Raw genomic sequence first — 20,718 nt, forward strand, 5'->3', positions numbered from 1 at the left:
GCTGCTTGTTCTGTGTGTCTAAAGTAATGGACCCCATTTGCCCGAAAAAGGAGGGTCTGAAAGCAGCCCAGAATCAGGCCGACCGGTTAATCCGGGCCCATATCCAAAGACTTACGATTTTACCATATTGCCCCGACAAAGAGCCCTCTTATTACTAGTTACTCCCGCGCGTCCGTCACTCTCAGTAACAGCTTTTCTGGGAAGCTCTGCTTCTTCTTCCGCTGAAAGTAAACTCTTTCTTTCTTTTCTCTTTTCGGCTCTGAATTTCGAGAAACTCGAAACCCTAGACACTCACATTCTCATAGTCTTTCTAAGGTGAAATTCTTTGTTGTGCCTTGCAAAGCCTCGTCATTCCTCAGTCAATCGCGGTCGCCTCGCCGGACTTACTGTTGGATTGCTAGGATAGCTGCACTCCCGATTGCGCATTGCTGGAGAAATATTGCTACTCTTGTTGGTTTCTGGAAATGAATTGCTGTTCTTGAAGACGTTTATTTTTAAATAAATCAAGTTCCGCAATGTCTACATGGTGCTGAAGTGCGGTGAGCCATCTTTTCTTCTTGATCTTCTGGAGAACTGGCCTCGAATGATCATTTATTGTTTTAAGTATTCATGGTCGATATATGACGGTTCTTAATACTTCATTAATTAATGTCCGTAAGCGTGGTTGGTGAAACCAGTAATTGTAAGTCACTTCAGGTTTTTAAAACCGTCTCTGTGTTATTGGTAGGAATGTAGCATTCTTGGACCTTCTTTTGTGATTTTATCAAACATGCTAATCCTGCTTCTTCACCATTTGCTATATCGTTTCTATCCTCGTCACTTTTCCTGGGTTCTTACAGGGGTGCGCAGAGACATAATAACAATCCATGGCTTCGGGTCTTTGGAGTTCAACGTATGATGAAGGTTTCCCATTTATTTATATCTTGTTTCTATTTTCTTTTTGTATGATCAATGTTCAGTATGAAATACATGTTTTCCGGGTTGCATGTAAGTCTTCTATTTCATAATGGTTTGCATGTAATTGTGCTGTTCTCAGTTGCGCGCAATAGTAATAACTCTGAGCATCTTGGATGTCAATATGACTTTTACTTGGATTGTGTGCGTGGTATGTTCATATTCCTTTACCCTGTATATCTCTTTGGGCTTTCTCTGAGATATTCTTTTTATCATTCGTCTGTATTTACTGGGAGTTTTGTTTTTCCTTTCAGATGTGATGGAGGAGGATGCCTTGAATGAGAAATCTTGCATTCAGGCTTTAAAAAATTTAATAACAAAGGAAGATACCGAAATTAAAGAACTTGAAAAGGATCTCTTATCACTTCAGAATGAATTAGTCTGGGCTGAACATCAAAACTGGCCTGAAATATGCTGCAATGCTTTGACTCAGAAAATCAACTGGCTTGATGTCTCCATTAGGAGTTTGAAGAATGATCATGCTGATAATGCCAGAATTCAGCTGCTATTCCCTAATGAACCTGCTGGGACACTTGACGAAGTATTAAAGGCTACACTAGGAGACTGCCGTCAAGATAACTGTGGCCAGGTTTGAATGATAAAATTTCTTCATTTTCTCAATTATAAGATTTTATTAATCATAATTATTAAAAATTTAGGTAAAACCATTTTCCTTACATTTATGACCACCATTCTTAAGGTTTGCTGTCTTCTTGTCATGCTTCTTTAATCAGATTTTAATTCATCCAGTACTATCTTTTCCAAGATCATGCACTCCATGATTTTATGATGTTTTGGGCTGCATTAGGAGTCAGTGTATTGATTTTTTTTTTAAAAAAAAAAAATTTTGTAACTGAATCTGCCAGTATTAATTCCAAAAACTCAAACTTTATTGACACATATTTTTAGATTTTATTGGCCATATGCAAGTGAAATGTTGATTTTAGTGTTAATTTCCCATTGTCTCTTGATTTTTCAATTTTTTAATACTAACATTCAACCCTTCTGACATTTAGGTCGTCATAGTAACTAATGAATTGAAGTTGAGCACTGTTATATTTTTTCAATTTTCAAATGTCAAATGTTGATATTGAGCACTCTCCCTTAGCTTCTTTATTGAACAATATTATTAAGGGAAAATGATAGAAAAATTCATTTAAATTAGGTAAATAACAAATTGGTCCTACGAAATGGTATAATTCCCTTGGAATCCCTTGGGATCTTTTTGTCATTAGGGAATTAAAGGAAATGATACTTTTGCTTAGACATGTATCAGAGTTGGAAATTCACAACTCTCCATTCACAACTTTGGTTCCAATATTAACAAGTTTTGTCCCTAAATTCGCAATAATTTATTAGTCATTCACAAGTCTTGGTGTGCAAGTCCAGACAAGCAACAGAGTTGAAAATTTGCAAGTTTCCATTCACAATTTTGGTTCTCAAGTTAACAACTTTTGTCCTTAAATTTGGAATAATTTATTAGGCATTTGCAAGTCCTGGTGTGCAAGTTTAGACAAGCATCGGACTTGGAAATTCACAAGTCTTCATTCACAATTTAGTTCCTAGGTTAATAACTTTTATCCCTAAATTCATAATAATTTATTAGTCATTTGAAAATCCTAGTATGCAAGTCCAGACATGCATCAGAGTTGGAAATTCGCTAGTCTCCATTCAAAACATTGGTTCCAATATTAAGAAGTTTTGTCCCTAAATTTGCAACTATGCAACAAGGAATTATAATTTATCAGTACCCTCTAAGTAAGTATCAGCACCCACGTTTTTCAACTTTAAGCATGAAAAGAAAATGAAAACCTCAATCATTTACGCACAATAACCCACATCAATTTCAACTATCACATATGGGAGGAGAAAATTTCAAGGAGGAGAAGAAATTTATCCACATAAAGCAGACGCAATAGAGGAAGAATGTTTGCTTATATGTACCCATGCATAGCAGCCAAACAAAACAAACAACCCATGTACAAAAACTAAAAAAAAAGAACACGAGAACGAGAAGAAGAAAGGGAGGAGAAGAAGGAGAAGAAGGAGAAGGAGACAGAGAAGGAAAGGGAGACGGACCAGAAGAATACCATGAATCAAGGTGTGAATAGAGAACCCGAGACAGACTAGAAAAATTCGCAAGTTTCTTCAGTGAAGATTGAGATTTTTGTTTACTTTGACGGCAATTTGATCATTTTATTTGATTCCCTAATGACAAAAAGATCTCAAAGGACTCTAGGAAAATTATACCATTTTGTGGGACCAATATGTTATTTATCTAATTTAAATGGATTTTTTTGTCATTTTTCCTGTTATTAATTTGTCCAATAAGATGAAACAGTTAAGTCTTCCTGATGTGACAATGCACTCAGAGTTACAAGTAGACAATTTTATACTGTCAGCGGACAGCCTGACAATATGAACTTGTTTTCAGTTTTCAGAATGGGAAGAAAAGAGAATAAAAACCGGTAAATGGGCTAATGTGGTTGTAGATCTCCTAGACCATTTGTCTGTTTTTAGTTCGCAATGCAGTCTTGTTTTATTTTTATTTTTCTTTTGCTGTGTAGGTCTAAACTTGCGAACTGTTTTGGATCCATGATAATTCTGGAGCAAACCTCCATGGTCTTTATCTATTTTATGTAGGGCTCTCTCATTCTGTTTCAGTTATACTTGAGTTTGATATGTTTAATCTTTGTGACTGGATTTTCCTTGTGTTTCTCACTCAATATACCTTACATAGACCCTGACACTGGTTATTCTTTCCAGGAACTGCTTGGTAAAATTGTTCTGAGAAGTGCTGATTTTGGGGCTATCAAGAGTTTACCCGGTCCTCCTGATGGAATGAATTTACTGGGAAAATCAGATTTTAATGTTTTAGCATATGAGGAAGTTAGAAGAAGCCAACTTGTCACTACAGATAAAAGTCAAATCTTGAATTCTGCTACTTCCAAGGGCAAGGAAAATGTTCTGAAAGAAGTCAAGGTGCAAACCCTCCTGTTTCTCGTTTAATCAATTTTAACTTCCTGCACTGGATGCAGTCTATTTGAGTATTATTTTCATCGGGGTTTGTAGTCTAATTTTTCTTAAATTTTGCAGCAAGGTGGTGAAACTGTCAAAGATGTCACTACAGATGAATGTCTGGATTCCAGCTTTTGTCAAGAAGTAAAAAGTGAAAATTCTAATTTTGCTCCAAAAATTGCACGGAGAGATTGCGAGAAAGCATCAAATGTTGCTCCAACTCAAGATTTGGACCCAACTAATTTACCCTTGAATAGGGATTGTGGGAGAATAAATCCTCTTCAAGTTGATAGTGATGAAGAATTTTGTCTTGCTGCTTCTGAATCATGGAACCGTAAAAGTTCACTGCATGTAATGTACTTTCAGAGTGCTAGCCTTGTTAATGCCGGAAGTTCTGGTTCGAGTTCAATGTCAGAGATGCAAACTAAAAAGCCCCGTTTTACTGGGTCTCAGCTGACTGACCGAGGGAAATCTCAAGTGCTATGCCCTAAACCTGAACCTACTGTCTACCTTGGGAAGTCCATTATGAGTGAGCCTGGTAAGGTAAAGAATCGGAGAAAGAGAAAACAGAAATCAGATTCATTTTCTGCTAGAGATCCGAGTGAAAATCCTATGGAAATTGATTCAAGTTCATCGAGGGAAGTTACATGCAAGAGGCAACGGAAGTCAAGAACCAGCGTTGATGGAAATTTAGTTGAGTCTCTGGGCAGCAAGGATGCTAAAAGAACAGTGCAGCTGGAACAGCATGAAACTGCATATGCTATTGTTCCTTATGACAGCAAATTTTTTGGGTTGCAAAAGAAAAGAAATGTATGTAAGTTGCCAGTCACGGCAGGAATACAAAATTCACTTGTTAAATTGATTTAACAAGCTCAAATGTAGTTGAAACGGACAATGGACAACGTGAAGATCTTCAGAATAGTTGGTCCGGCTCCTCAGTTGATTCTCATAATAAGACCTCAGTTCTGATGCCTGTGAGCTTGAGAAACTTGACATTGAGTAATTTGAGGGCCATAGCAAAGCAGCACAACGTGAAAAAATATTACAGAATGACAAAAGGACCTTTGGTGGAACAACTAACTCAGATTCTCGGCGGCTGGTGAATTTACTTTTGGCTAAAACTTCGATGTTGATAAGCGATAACCCATTTCAGCTTTGCTACTTTTGATATTGTGTTTCAATTAGGATTTAGGTTGACAGATGCTCCTTTGGTAAACCCAAAAGGAGTACGTGATAGGATATAATACACATGCTATAGAAAGAATACTAGCTATAGCTATAGAAGTAGTGTGCAAAATGCAAATGAAAGGAGGTATAGATGTTTCTTCTTCCTTGCTGGTTAGTCCTTGTGTCTGAAATTCTGACGAAAATGTGAGTATAACACTATAACGGCTATATTGCAATCCTTTTTAGTGTCACTGCACAGTGGACACTGGCTATGTGGAATTATGGTTTTTGACTATGAATGCTTCACAACGCTCCTAAGCCGAGCCGTGCTTTTTTTTCTTTTCTTTTCTTTTCTTTTTAATGTAATTATTTTATGTTTCATGAAACTTTGCTCGTGGACTGTTCTTGGTTCGACCTCTTTGCGTTCAGACTGAATGAAGGTAAGCATTACGCCTCCGCACCCGTATTATTAACGGCGGTTATGTTTGATGTTCGCTGCGTCGAGAAATGTATTTTTCCATATTACTGAGAATTGGATCCAGAGATGTAATTCTAATTTGAGATTTAGTTGATTTTATGAAGACAGGATTTTTTATGTGATGCTTAAATGCTAAAAAGAATTCAGCTTTTCTAAGAAATTGAGCTCTTGATGGTCTTGTCCTGAACTTCACTTCACACGTGTATTAGTAGAAATTTAAACAATTGAAAGAAAAAAACTTATATACTTAAGGTGTATATATCTAATTAAATCAAAATATATGAATCTTTTATAAATTATTTTTTCTATAATAAATTTTTATTATTAATTAAATTAATATATTAAAATTTACATGTTATGATTTAATTTGATATAAATATATTAAGTATATAATGTTAAGTATATAAATCTTATCCTAACTGAATTAATTTCATAACATGCCACACGCCCCAGGGGGAGCTAGATTCATTATTGGATTCTGAAATTGAGTAAAGAAACAATTTCTTAGTTTAAGGATATTCTAAGAATATTAATTATGTTTAAAATATAGAATTATAATTTTTTTAAAAAAATCATGATTCTTAGGTGGGATTAAAATTTTCCTGATTAATTTTTTTATTTTTTATTTTTTCAATAGTCATCTTATATTTTCAATATTTATTTTCCATGGTTTTAGTATTGAAAATAATTAAAATTAAATATTGTTTAGTGTTGAAAATATAAATATTGTAAATATCTATCGAGTGATGTTCGGTTCAACTGGAAGGAGTTAAAATTAACTTATGTTAGGATCATGAATTTGCATCCAAGAATATGCAATGATTTTAGTAGGTTTTCCAAAATACTAGGTGAAGGAATAAATGGAAGAAAAAATCTTAAAGGATTAATAAAAAAATTGAATAATAAAATAATAAAGATGAATAATAAAAATGTGAAAAAAATAAGTATTGAAAATATAAAAGATAAGTATTGAAAAATTAACTCAAAAAAAATTAATTTTAGTTAAAGACTATTATCTATAATTTACCAGAGAATTCTTAAATGTCGCTCTCCCTTGCTTTTATGGTATGTGCTGGATTCCATCGTGCCAACCTAGCATAATTTTTTTTTTAGATAATAAAACTTTTAATTTTTCAAATTTATTTCAGTTATTAATTTGATTTCTTTAATTTAATTTTTTTATCAATTTGATGCTTTATTTTTTTTAAATTATTATGAGTCTCTTAAGTTTTAAAATACAAATAACTATAAAAATAATTTAACATGTGAAGTATATTAATGACTTAATATATACATGTGCGTGTGCGCGAGCGTAATTAGACGAGAATAAATTAATTTTTAAATTAATTAATTTTTATCATTATGTTTTATTAAATTATCCCTTCCCCTTATAATGTGTCTCATTCTCTTAGCGTTAAAATTTTAGAGTCTGTTTCTTATCATACCTATAATATATTTATTTTTATGACTGTCATCAATACTTAAACATTCATGTTAACAAATTTTAATATTATTACCTCCTTTTTAAAAACTAAAAACCAAATTGATAACCGAATTAAATTTAAAACATTAAATTGATAAATTAAATTTGAAAAAAAAATCAATGGCTTAAAATAACTGAAAATTACATTACCCCTTATTTTTGTAATTTAAAAAAGTCCAAACCCTCTTTGAACGTTTCTTAGGTGGAAGGATTGACACCTATAACAGACATAACTTTGAGGATGCAATAAAAAGGAAATAAATCTAAAGATCTGATTAAGAATTGGAAGAAGTCATAAATACTAGCAGATTAATTTTCCCTAAAAAATAACACATCAAGGCCAGAGTCATACCATCAAAGCTGGCAGATTCTCCCAAGTGAATGTAATTTACTTACGCCAAAATTAATACAACTAGCAAGCGTATTCTAATCTGTACAAAGCCCCAATTACGTTTAAGCGGGGCGATCTATAAACTATAATTTTATATATCTAAGGCTATCACTATGCACAAAGTAAAAGGATATACAGCTTTGCCTGCCTTGTGTCAATACAAAATGGATGCGGGAAACAGGGAACAAGAATTTGTAGACCAACAGGGGAGGCAACCTAGCTTGCAATTTACCAAAGAAAGCCGATCTAAAAGTTGATACAACACCGCACCCACTTTCCCGCATTTAGTTAACTTGAGTATCCATAGCCTCTTTCTGCTTCTGAACCTCCATACTAAATTCACGTGGAAAAATAGTGCTTATTGGGTCAGCTCCGGGAATACATTAGCTGTACCCGCAGAAGAGTCGTCAAACTTGTCATTCCCAGCTTTCTTTGCCTTCTTCGGTCTCTTGGGTTTCTGGACCGCTGGATCGTACAACTCATAGTCCATCGGCATTGAACTACTATTAAGCTCATCCATCTTTTGAAATTTCCTGGCCCTTGATTTGGTTTGCTTGTCAGGGGCAGCTTTTCTCTGCAACTTTACAACAAAAATTCTGATAAACATGCATCCGTTGACCTTCGCAAAGACCACATGAACTAAAAATTTACATTCGTCAAACATTATCCCGTAAAGCCAACAAAACTAGGCTCCAACAGATGATCCCCCCCCCCCGGGCCAAAAAAAAAAGATCTCAAGTCTGTTGGTTCCTCAATGGATATCAGATATCCCAGGTCGTAAATCAAGATTGCCAAAAGAACGTAATCAACAAGGCTGCACAGAATTTCTCACTCCTTATTCCAATTTTATATTGTGGATAAGGTAATAGCAGTACGGTCTCTTGAAATTCAAATATTTATTTAAAAAACCAACAACCAGACAATATTATTAATTGCAGAGCAACTTAGTAAGGGGGGAAAAGAAAGGAAACAAATCAGACGCATCCATTGCCGAACCAGTAGTCAACTGCACAAAATAAAAGCTAACATAATTTTTTATCAGCCTAGATAATTCACTTGAAATGTGATCCGCAGGAATGAATAACTATCTAATTAACCATTGATTCCTAATGCCTCATGCATAATGAGAAACAACAAAACTTCCTATATAAATTTCTTATTATGCACCTACTTGAAATCAGAGTGAGAACCAGCAGCATCAATACTCATAAATTATCAGGTTACCTTTTTATTACTGGGCTTTGATCCCTCTGGGTCAAGAGAAATATCATTATCTGGGCCCTGTGCTCCAGAGTTCGTTAGCTCTTCCAGGGACACGTCACCTTCTTCATTTACAAGTATACCCTTCCTAGTTTGTTTCCTCTTTTGCTTATCCTTTATCTGGAAATACAAAACGAGGTGAAAATAATCAGGATCTCTCAAAATTGGTTTGAGCATTCCACAGCTTGCATTTTGCCTTCCCATACTGGTGGTCAACAATAATTAACAGTTCGCGTCAATGTGATTCACAACCAACCTGAAGAGGAATGTCCTTAAATTTCTGCTCCAACTGGACATCATCCAGAAGAAAGGATACAACATCATCAGGATCTATAAAATCACCAACAGAACCACCAGTCATGACAAGGTTCTGTACAGTGCTTTTTTGGCCTGCTCTAAGAAGAATCTTCTCTTCAATTGTTTCTTCACATATAAGTCTGTAAACAGTGACCTACAAGATTTAAAATGAAACAGAATCAGTTAAGAAACCAAAATAAACTGAGTGTTACAAAACTTGAGAAAAATCAAAGCTTTTCTGTTGCAGAAAAGTGGCGTGATCACAGGAAGTGAAGGAGGGTGAAAGAGAACAACTGTGGCATGTATGCAAGCAAAGAATGTACTGAGAGAGAGAGCATTTGCTTGGTGCATTTATCTATTTATTTTGTAAAGGGAGCGTGCAGGTTGTTCGTTTCAACAATAGATTGGATCTAACCAACTGCACTTTTTACTTTCTTTGTTACTACGAAAGGTGAATGATTCAGCCAATTAATTCAATGATCCAGAACCATTGACATGGTTAAAATTAAGCAGTTAGCATATTACTCTTTCTACATTAGCAAAAAAGAAGGAAAAAGTAACTTTCCTTTTCCAACATTCATGTCAATTGGCCTCAAACATTAGCGCAACACTATCATTTAATCATTATCAAATGCATGCACATGGAGGGGGAATGAGGAAGAGATAACTAACATCTTTTGTTTGACCCAATCGATGAGCTCTATCCATTGCCTGCTGATCCAACGTAGGATTCCAATCACTCTCATAAAAGATTACTGTGTCAGCAGCCGTCAAGTTGATACCCAATCCACCAGCCCTTGTACTAAGTAAGAACACAAAAACATCATTCCTGCATCCATAAAATTACAAATATCGTAAGTGTTAAGAGTGCACGTGATTTAATTTCATTTAGAAGTCATTGTTAGAATGTTATTTGTCTCAATTCAACTTTCTGAATCATGTATTTTTATTTTGGAGCTGATTTGGAGGGATTTATGTCCTCAGTGTCTGTTGCTAAATTGGCAGCATCAAATGTGATTCGTCTTGAACCATCTATCCTACATTCAGCCTTCACAGTAATATTTAACACGAATTTTCTTTTGTTTCTATTTTATCCATTCCTCTGCTACGCTTCAATAAGCAAATGCATAAAAGTAATGTTTAGTAACCTCACTAGGGTCGTGTATCCCTGCAATATGGCAAGACATTACCTGTGCTGGAAGTCTCTAACCATGTCTCTGCGGTCTTGAATAGCCGATGATCCATCAAGTCTAAAATATCTATATTTTCTATAATTCATGTAGTCCTGCAAGTTGCATTCAATAGTAGCATGAAAACTCGCGCAAAGTTAAAAGGTAAGCACCAAGACAAGTACAATACTATGCTGCCATAGTGATTCTCAAACCTTGTGGGACCATTTCCAATTTTTCAAATCACTGATTTTACTCACTCCCTCCAAAAACATCAACATTATAATCAATTCTTTTTGTTGCTTTAGCTAAAAAGAATTGAAACTCGTGGAACTCATCCTGTGCTGATTTTACACAACAATTACAATAAAGAACTCATACATCAAGGGGTCCAAGTGACAAAAACATAAGACCAAAAACTTCTAGATATGATTAGAGTCAAAAAGTATAACATTGCAACAAATTTAGCAATACCTCAAGAATATTCAGCATCTTTGTCATCTGAGCAAACAAGAGAACACGATGATTTTCAGCCCGCAAGCGTTTTAATAATATGTCAAGTGTTTGAAGCTTCCCAGAGTCCTATATGAAAGCCATGCCTCAGAAAATCATTTCAATAAGAAAGTTGAAGGATAGAGGGTGAAGGGGGGGAATGGGATCGCTCAATAAAGAATAAAGAGTAAAAGAAATTAAAACAGCACTTACAGTGAGCAATTTTGCAGGGTCAAAATTTTGCATAGGGGGAGATGAACCTAAAATTTTGTGGGTTAACTGAAGAGCAGGCTGTGCAACTGGTACTTCAGAATCAACCTCTTGAATTAAATGATGGGGAGGACCATCTGGCTTTCTAGGTCCATTAAACTCAGATGTGCGCGCAAATCCCACAAGCAATCTCTTAACCCAAGGGTCATGCAACTCTTCAAGTGTTTTATAAGAGAAGTTTCGATCTGAGCAGTGAGCAACAATCTAAAAAGAAAAGAAGAAATGCAGACACCAATTAATGACCATTTTGCAAAATCAAGCCTGAAGATTGGATAGTAAGGAAATATAACATACTGGGGGAGCTCTAGTCCGAGGGATATATGTGTATGCTGAGTGAATAAGTCTTGCATTGGATAAAATCCTATCTTGATATGGGACGACCAATGCCTCAAAAGGGGCATGGCTAGGGCCAGTAGCAAATCTTCTTTGAAAAATATTTGTCTCAGATTTTGTAGGCACCAGTAACATTCGCATAACAGCCCTTACTTTTCCTCTTTCAAGGTAACCAGATTCAGGATCATTATCCAGAGCCTCTGCCACGAAGTCCACAACCTCATTGATAAATTTTCGTTCCCATCTCACCATAGAATACAATACTTGCTCCATAAAAGAACCAGTAGCTGAAAACATCACTTCTTGTGGGGACAAATCCATCAAACGGGCAAAACCAAAAGTTCCACTTCTAATACATGACGCATTTGATTTATTCCCTTCAGAGAAGATAGATTTAAAAACATTCTCTGGGCTATAAATATTAAAATGTCTTTGAAAATATTCTCTGCTAACACCACGAGCAACAGTTGAATTGAGCAATTTAGAACCTTGCATGATTTCTTGATGGACAAGTTTTGGCATCTAAAAAGATGAGGAAAAAGCTAACATCAAAAATGGTATATAGACGTGCCATGTGATTCATGTTTTACCAGTAACTTGGATATAGAATTAGAATCAACACAACGAGAGAACGGACCAACTATTTAGCATGCAAATGTAAGTTGCAACTTGGAATCCATTTAAAATTAGCTTACGGATCATATGTATAAGTCAGATCAGATTCAAAATATACTTAATCTACTCTCCATCACTTTTGTTCCTCCTCCTTTGTTCCTATTAGAATATAAGAAATTAAACCAAGTGCACTTGTCTCCAAAAGAAAAAATCAAGTAACACCACAACGAAGACCTGAATTAATTTGATTTTTTTTCCCCATGAAAAGCTTTCTAATTCACAGAATGAACTTGCTCTGCAATAGACATGCAGTGTCAATTTCAGTTGTACGCTTGTACACATAATGCTGAGATATTTAAGGCACCACATATTTCTGATTAGAACAATAACATCTCCATAAGAATGGAATTATCGTCACCGATTCTGAAGGTAAACAGTCACAAAAATCATTTGGAACAGTTTACGTAACAAAAGCTTGATGGCACCAAACATACCATAATAGTAACTTGCTTGTTTTTTAAATTTAAGAGCGTGCTGACAGGCAGGAAAAGGAAAGTCAAAGGGGGGATGAAGAAGAGAGAATTATCAGATTAAATGCCTCAGCACAACAGAAAGGGTTTTACGCAGTACCTCGTATGATATGGGATTGTGACCCCCAGAATAGTAAACATCCTCCAACTCCCCAAATGGAGGTGGCGGAAGGGAATTTGGAATCTCCCCAAAGTTATAGAATGTGGTTCCCTCGCTCCTCTCAAACAACTCCGGATGGTTGCAAACCTGCCATGTTTAAAGAGCAATATTTATTATGGGAAACAGGGGAAAAAAAAAAGAGGAACCTCAGATGCTGAAAACAAAATATGTTATCTTTACTAATATACTAATCAATGCAAAATTTCAGAAAAAGAGAACCTCCATTGAATGAACTGGCTACCTTTCTTAGTTGAATAACAATATTCATTAAATTCAGAAGTCTCTTCTCATTAAAATGCCCACGATTGCTATCAAACAACCCTGCAAGAGATATTTTATTCTTGATTGCTTGATAGAAAGCTTGCTGCCGAGAACTCAACTTGCAGTGCACTGTAACCTCTGTTTTCCTAGTCAGTTCAGATATTACATCCTTTTTAACTCGTCGCAGCATGAAAGGCTTTAGAATAGAATGCTGTCAGGATATGAGCAACCAAAAGATAAGTCATAAGCTTAGGAACAAAAGTTCATGGGAGTCTAGAAAAAAAATAGCTCAAACGCAAAGAACAAAGCAATAGTTACAAATGAGACTCAATGAAAAAAAAAAAGGTCAATCCCTACTTTTCCACTACAATGCAAGATACAGTAACAAATTTCAAACATCAGCTTACTACAGATATTAAACAAGAAATACAAACTTACCAATCTGTTAAGTTGATGTTCATTCAAAGTACCTCCATGTTCTGCATGGTTCTCAATTCTAGCAAGTGATCATAAAAGACTGTTAGACGACAGTTACAACATCCAAAAAAAAAAAAAATCCAACTGACTAAAATGAACAAAAAAAAAAATACCCTTTTGAAAACCATTCATTAAACTGCTCATGGCTATCGAATAAAGTTGGCATAATGAAGTGCAGAAGAGCCCACAATTCTGCCATATTATTTTGAATTGGTGTACCAGTCAGCAACAAGCGATTCCGACAATTAAAACTGAGGAGTGTCTTCCATCTTATACTGTCAGATCACAGATATTCAAGTATTTACACATGCGAATATTATAAAAATGAAGTTTAAAGGAAGAAATCACCACACACATGAATACAACTTCAAATATCTTATTCATCACAAGCAAACTAATACAAAAATAAATTACACATATTCAGCATGCACTCCAAATAAACAACTAACCACTGTTTTTTAAGGAAATATTAAGCAGAAACAATGATTATATATGCCATTCACTCAAGCACCTCAGATATAAAATAATTAGAACCTGGTTGAACTTTTAATTGCCTGGGCTTCATCTAATACCATGTACTGCCATTTCACACGTCGAAAATACTTCTCATCAGATACTAGAAGCTGGTAGCTTGTAATGAGAATGTGGAATTTTGCTTCCCTGGTAAGCAAGAAACAAATATCAATTATAGTCATCCGAGGGATAAAATAACCAGAAAGATGAGTTACGCAGAGAATAAGATACATGACAGGGTTCAGAATATTGTGTTAACCAGTTAACCTCACATCAAAACTCCCAAGCATAGACGTCAAGAAGATGCCTATCCATGCAGATGAACAATGCATAGCTACCAAACTAGAAATGCACAAAGAACATAGTCATCTCTCTCCCTTCTGGATACCACACTCACCCGACCATGTAATAGGGGATGTCAACTACTCCCTCATCTTCAACAAAATAAGAATCAGCATTTCGAGACATTTAAAATAAAACAATTTAATTTGCCTGCCAGCTTGGCAGAGGAATTATTGAACGCCAAATTTCAGCATTTTCCAATTTACTCTATTGAAAAATTCAGATAAATTAAAATCCTCTCGTCTGAGATTTACCCAAAACATGGTCATTTGTGCCGTTTCAAAGAACTCTCTCTTATATAAGAGATTTAGTGAAACTGGATGGCCAAACAACTCTTACCTAAAAAATCCAGACCAAATAAAATCTTTTAAGTTTTCTCAAACTATCATCTGTGCCAATTAGAAAATTTACTTGCATATACAATAATAAACAAAGGAGACATTGTGCAGCTGAATGCAGCTATATTTCTACTAACAGGAGACAAAACCTTTGCTTAGTTTATATTTTTCTTTTCTTTATGAAGAAAATCAACGGAGTCTCTAAGGAGCTTATCTCATCACCATAATTTATCTTTCAGCCACTGAATATAGAAACCTCCTACCTTGAGGCAGGCAGTGTAGAAAGCAAATCAAGTAATCGGTTTAAACAATTTCTGACTGTACAAGGCATGAAATGAAGAATACCTACGATAAAGATCCTTTGGGTTGATACTTTTCCTAAGTACTGTCCGCTCATGAAGCCCGCCCCAGTAAGGAAGAACTTTCATTTCAGGGCAGAAGCGCTCAAGTTCCTCGTTCCAATTGTTCAATACTGATGCAGGTGCAACAATCAAAAATGGTCCCCATATATTTTTCTCCTGCATGGGGAAAATTGTTAAATTAAATTCATTGGAATGCTCAAAACACTAGGTTTGACTGGTTACCTCAGCTAGATGGGCTAAAAAAGCCATGGCCTGAATGGTCTTTCCAAGTCCCATTTCATCAGCAAGTATACCATTCAGACCCTGCTCGTAACAATTAACTAACCACTGAAGACCTTTTAGCTGATATTCCTTAAGACAGCCCCTAAACAGTTCTGGTGTCCGAACTGTCGATGCCACAGGCATTGTTGAGCTGCAACAGAACATCACATAGTTTACTTAAAACTCAACATTATTGCTTAATATCATAATCACCAATGTCATCTGGATAAAAATTAACATAGAACATGTGAATACATGTATACTTGTCCATATATATGTACATGTATTTGTCTGTGTGCCAAACAATGGGGAGGACAAAGAGAACTCACGGGGTTTGCAAATCAATGTTACTTGCTCCTGCAACTTCCTGTGAAAGTGCATCAGTTTCAGTTTCACCCACCTGACGCAGCTTCAAGCATTCGCTGTCAAAAGCACTAGTCAACTTTCTCTGCTTAGAGACAGCTTCTTGAGCAGCCTTCAAAGCTTCCTTCTTCAGTTCAACCTCTTCAGGATCTTCCTCCCCACTAGGCCCAACATCTGAAGAGCCCACTTCTGCATCATGATCATCTGCTTTTTCATCTACTGTAGGTAAAGCATCAGAGGACAGTAAGTTCGACTTGTTCTGCATAAAGTGACTATATAGCTCAGTCTGCTGTATAAGGAAATTCAGTCTTTGCTGCTGCCTCTTTGCTTCTCGAAGCTCCTGTTCGCGTCTCAAAGCTTCAGCAGCTTCTTTCTCCTCTTTTTTCCTCAATTCTGCCTATAATGAATGAAAATGGCAATTAAAAGCGTACCTAAGTCCAATGTGCAGGTAAAATTAACAAAAGCATGACTCTTCAATTTCAAATAGCAATTCAATTACCAGATCAGTTGCCCACCAAATAAACCACTTTTTTTCGGACATAACACAGTGCAATAACAAATAAACAAAGTCCAATTCTTCTTATCTAAGTCTCAACATCCACCTCACCGAATGGCTCAGACACCACATTAAATTCACAACAGTGAAGGGTGCACAGCATTTCCAATTAAAATACACAATATTTATTGTTCACCAGGAGGGGGAAACCCTAAGAATTGCAGGCATGATTACTTTCCACTGAACATGCACCATTATTACACATAAAGAAGCTTCTTGAACCAATGTTTTTTCAGTTTTTGATAACAAGCACCATTATAATATATTCAGAAAGGAAATGACTAGTACCATCTCCTTATCCACTCGTTTCCAGAACAGCAAAACATCTCTAGCTAGTCTTCGGGTGCGAATGGGTGCACTCCTCATGAATTTAAGTGATCTACTCACTTTCATTCTGACCTGAAAAAGAGGGGTGTCCATACAAGTAAAATATCAGATCGCAGGATTTAGAGTTAAAACTAGATTGGTGATACATATCAGAAACCAATCCGCCTTAAAACAGATGAAAGATGTGCAAATGGTAGGAAATAGAGCATGCCTCTCTTTGACAGTTCTCTGAGAACCTCTTGGCATCAACGAGTTGCTTTCGATGGAAAGCAGTAAAAAACCTATGATGCTTTGGTATGTCTCTTCTTACAATATTTATCCAGACCTTTCCAATTCTTTCCATTTCCTCCTTCTCAATCAAAGAAGGGTCTTTCTTTATCTTTTGCTTCTTAGGTAGGCTTCTTTCAATGATCTGCAGTAGTGGAGAAATAGGGATCAATGAAAGAGGGAGAAAAGGATTGAAGAGAAAGGTCTCCAATAATATTATAATACCCATGCATACCTCATATGTGTCGCCTTTCTCCAAAACCTTCACATAATAAACCTGCAATACACCACCCTCAGACAAAATAGATCGCTTAATATTTCCAGCAGCTCCCTCTGGGATGGAAGAATTCAAAGCAATATCAGTTACTTTCAGACTAAATTGATGAGGTGAGTTAGAAGCTGACATGGCCTTCAATCGTGCCTGAAGTGATTCAAATTGAGGTAAGGTTTCCCCCATGCCAGCTCGGTTTCTAGTCCCAACCCTTTTATCAGAAGCCATCATTGCAGCCAAGGATCCCAAATCCAAGGTACCCTTTAGGAAAAATTCCTCGACTCGGATATCCGAGAAACTTGGAAGGTTCACCATTGCTGCTAACTGATCATAAGTAGGAGGAATTTTGTAAATAGTGCCATCTCCAATATCTAAAGAAGCTGGTTCATAGATAGTTCTGCAAGTGAAAGAAAATGATGATAATGCGTACAACATAAAGTCATAAATAACATTGCATAATCCAAAATTCCAAATGCTCTAATACTATCCAGGCAACAGGGAAGAAAAGGTAGACCTATCAGATCCATATTGATGTCTGAATTCTGCATCACGGTAGTTTACAGGTTTCTGAGGATTAATATCATTCAGCCACTCTGACGAAGCCTCCAGAGCATGTATTCCTCCTCGGTTCTCATTCACTAACTTCCGAGCTTTCAAGCCTATGTTACTCTTAAGAAGTGGAGCGCTAACCCGATTTTGGGCAGGACTAGATGAGGTATCTTTATACCTCCTCTTGTATTTTTGAATATGTTCCCCAAGCATTGATCGGTATCGCTCCTCAGTCATGTGTGTTCCACAAAAATTACCCTTGTCTTCGCCGTCACTGTTTTGAGACCACTTCCTCTTCTTTAACAAATTTACCTCCCTTCCACGCGTACTCCCATTGCTGTAATTTGCGATTGCCCCACCTATGTGTGGAAGTATAAAAAAAAAAAAAAATACAGGGTACAAATTTACATGAGACACAGCTCTGGCTCTCCAAAATTCATCAACTGGTTATACAGGGAGAAAACTTGTAGAATAGAACTATCATTTACGTGCACAAAACCCAAGTAGGTAAAGAATCTTTGAAGACCAACACAAAGAAAAAAGTAATGCCTACCTTGGCTATCTCTGCTCTCATCCTGACTACTATTCCCATAATAATCAAAATCATCATCTTGTTGTGGAAGTTGAAAATTCATCAAAGACTACAAAACAAAATGCAACAACAAAAACAAAAAATAAAGAGCCGTAATAATATTTCGCGGGAAAATAAGCTTTAGGAAATATAAGAAGCAAACAACAATTAGAATCAACTATGCAAAACTCTTGTAACCCACCAAAAGCGATAAAATAAAATAAAAGGATAAAAAAAAAGTTCGGAGACATGATGCAGGGATATAGAACCTCTGCTTTTAACAAGGCAGTTCAGCAAAGAGAAGCATAATATATCAAGGCTTAGAGAGAATAAGGAAGGCCAGAGCCACAAACCTCGAGATTGAAAAGACTGGAGTAAGAGAGCGAGTCCTTGGATTGCCTTCTGTGATCCATGGGGTGTGACGCAACTACAATGCGAGGGTAACCGTGGGCGAAGAAACCCTAATTCTCTGGAAAGTCATGAAGGAAGAGATCGGCAGAAGGAGGGCAGAAGGAGAAAGAGAAGTTCCTCAATAGCCCTAAAAGGAGTATGGCGGAAGACAAGGGAATGGAGTGGTGCGTAGGATAAGGTGGGCAGCAAGGAGGAAGAGAAGGGTCGAAGACGCAGGGGGCGCACGTAGCATCAAAGTGTGCTAACGTACACCGGATGGGTGACATTTTCTTAACGTGCGCTACGAAAGGTATATTGCAAGTTCCACTTCTCAGGAGCAGGAATTTGTGCATCCAGTTCAGCACAAACGGTATTGAGCGGTAGCAGACGGAGAGAGACACGTGGAGAGAAGATCCTCAAAACTCACAAGAGATGGGGGCGCCTCTTTTTTTTTTTTTTTTCCCGCGTAACCTCAACAAATAGGTTTTTTTTTCAAAAAGAAAAATAAACTATCAGCGGGCTGCGTATTGGAAGCCCAACCAACAAAAGGGCCCAGTATTAACTATTAACTAACTAATTACTTAATGAGTTATTAATAATTGATAATCAACTAGATTTTCATTAACTCAGAGCAAGCTTACCGTTGGGGGAAAACGATAAACACGTGCAGAGCATACTCGGTGCTGTGAGAACATAATGAAACTTCACATCTTAATTTCAAGAATCTTTTGTCTCAAAAAAAAAAAAAAATCAACAATCTTCCACCATCCTAAGGTTATAAAGAAGTTATCCAATCATATTTGACCCAGTTTGACCTGAAAAAGTTGATCCTGTTAAAAACTGATGCTTTAAGATTGAAAAGACTAAAAAAATTAGATTATTTTTTCAGATTGGAGTGGACAGAAGACTAGATATTTGAAATAATTGGTCCAATCTAGTCCTATTAAATTTATTTAATATAATTATAATTCATTTATTAATTATTTATAATAATAAGTTAAGACAACTAATAACTTAATAAGTCTAGTGGCTCACATGATCTCACACTCAAACTAATAATTTAATAATATGGACCACTTGAACTGTGATTAAAATATTTTTTCTTATTATTGAAAATTATAATGGGTTTATTATGATTATAAGTGTTTTTATTATTTTAATTGAGTTTATTATGTTGAAATAGATTATTGTCTCTCATATAGAAAAAATTAAAAGAAAGCTAAGGTATTAGACCAACAATACCAGTCTTCCAATCCTATGAATCAAATTTGATCCTGTTAATCTTCAAGTTATCATAAGACCAAATCGAATTATGGATGCCTAACCCAGCATAAAAGAGACCAAACTTCAAGTTAGGTCTCGTTCAATCTTTTGTGCACCATTGCACCATCCCATGCAAAAAATGATAGAATCCTCATTCCTACAATAATAGAGGTAATAGTATGATATATTTGTTTTTATTTTTATATTTTACTTCAATTAAATACGTTTTTTAGTAGAGGAGAAGGTTAAAGTTAGATTAGAACAAGCATACAACTATAATTTTGATACTGCTTTTAAAATAGAGAAAATATAATTTTCAATCCTTATACTTTTTTGGTGTTCTAGATCCCAACACTTTTATTTTTTATTATTTTAGGTTTATCCATGAATAAAATATAGAGATCTTAGGGGGATCCAAAATAATAAAAAATAAAAGTTTAGAAATCCAAAACACTAAAAAAAAGTACTTGGATCAAAAGATAAATTCAAACAAAGTATAGAGATTCAAAATTATATTTTTCTTTTAAAATATGATATGACTAAATTCACTTTACAATTCATATGTTTCCACAAAAACTTCAATTATAGTTTATGATCTTTTAGCCAGCAAGTGAAGTTTACGTATGATCGATAAATTTAATTTTTTACATGATTAGGGTGATATTTTTAATTTTAATATTAATTAAGATAGTCCAAGTGGCATTCAACTTCAAATTTTAGTATGGTATAATTTTGAAAAAGTTAATCATTTAATCCTTTTAATTTTAACTCAATTCTAAACTTTGACTCGTTATAATTTAGTCCTTCTAATTTTAACTCAATTATAACTCAATCCTTAAACTTTGTCTCTTGCAATTTCATTCGCATAGTTTCAACTACTTAAATATTGGTTCCTATATTTTTAAAAAATAAAATTATAAAAATTAAAAATATTTCAAAATTTTAATATTTATAATATTTAACAATTAAAATTATAATATTTTAATTTTT

The 20,718-nt window shown here is 35.4% G+C and overlaps 2 protein-coding genes across 4 annotated transcripts; one reads left to right on the top strand and one right to left on the bottom strand.

The window, feature by feature from the left end:
• Positions 1-317: 317 nt before the first annotated feature.
• On the top strand, positions 318-5,411 carry LOC129315303 (uncharacterized). Its single transcript, XM_054958911.1, has 6 exons — positions 318-539; positions 840-903; positions 1,037-1,105; positions 1,209-1,543; positions 3,721-3,936; positions 4,051-5,411. Exons 2-6 carry the CDS (start codon positions 867-869, stop codon positions 4,837-4,839), a joined length of 1,446 nt encoding a protein of 481 aa, XP_054814886.1. The 5' UTR covers positions 318-539; positions 840-866; the 3' UTR covers positions 4,840-5,411.
• Positions 5,412-7,389: 1,978 nt separating this feature from the next.
• LOC129315286 (chromatin-remodeling ATPase INO80) lies at positions 7,390-18,802 on the bottom strand. 3 transcript variants are annotated; one of them, XM_054958897.1, is made up of 22 exons: positions 18,429-18,802; positions 18,058-18,145; positions 17,470-17,863; positions 16,920-17,352; positions 16,629-16,829; positions 16,379-16,489; positions 15,501-15,931; positions 15,133-15,322; positions 14,894-15,066; positions 13,890-14,015; positions 13,469-13,630; positions 13,317-13,374; positions 12,859-13,089; positions 12,558-12,704; positions 11,274-11,834; positions 10,923-11,183; positions 10,692-10,799; positions 10,239-10,333; positions 9,721-9,877; positions 9,008-9,202; positions 8,716-8,871; positions 7,390-8,065 (listed from the first exon to the last, which is right to left on the bottom strand). In XM_054958897.1, exons 1-22 carry the CDS (start codon positions 18,486-18,488, stop codon positions 7,850-7,852), a joined length of 4,554 nt encoding a protein of 1,517 aa, XP_054814872.1. In that variant the 5' UTR covers positions 18,489-18,802; the 3' UTR covers positions 7,390-7,849. The 3 variants fall into 3 exon arrangements, with proteins under 3 accessions (XP_054814872.1, XP_054814867.1, XP_054814878.1); XM_054958892.1 differs by having other exon boundaries at positions 7,390-8,071; XM_054958903.1 differs by lacking the exon at positions 18,058-18,145 and having other exon boundaries at positions 7,390-8,071; positions 18,429-18,801.
• Positions 18,803-20,718: the final 1,916 nt, after the last annotated feature.

The sequence above is a fragment of the Prosopis cineraria genome, unplaced genomic scaffold (genome assembly GCF_029017545.1).
Source record: "Prosopis cineraria cultivar Desert tree isolate PC_DT_omini unplaced genomic scaffold, ASM2901754v1 PC1, whole genome shotgun sequence".
Taxonomy (NCBI): Eukaryota; Viridiplantae; Streptophyta; class Magnoliopsida; order Fabales; family Fabaceae; genus Prosopis; species Prosopis cineraria.

What these genes read in the sequence shown, in the direction of transcription:
- LOC129315303 (XM_054958911.1), top strand. Translation starts at nt 867, where the DNA reads ATGGCTTCGGGTCTTTGGAGTTCAACGTATGATGAAG. An exon ending in GAGTTCAACGTATGATGAAG is followed by an intron (nt 904 to 1,036) that starts GTTTCCCATTTA and finishes TGCTGTTCTCAG; the next exon opens with TTGCGCGCAATAGTAATAAC. An exon ending in TTACTTGGATTGTGTGCGTG is followed by an intron (nt 1,106 to 1,208) that starts GTATGTTCATAT and finishes TTTTCCTTTCAG; the next exon opens with ATGTGATGGAGGAGGATGCC.
- LOC129315286 (XM_054958892.1), bottom strand. Translation starts at nt 18,488, where the DNA reads ATGGATCACAGAAGGCAATCCAAGGACTCGCTCTCTTACTCCAGTCTT. An exon ending in AGAAAGGCGACACATATGAG is followed by an intron (nt 16,830 to 16,919) that starts GTATGCATGGGT and finishes CCACTACTGCAG; the next exon opens with ATCATTGAAAGAAGCCTACC. An exon ending in AACATCAACTTAACAGATTG is followed by an intron (nt 13,090 to 13,316) that starts GTAAGTTTGTAT and finishes ATATCCTGACAG; the next exon opens with CATTCTATTCTAAAGCCTTT.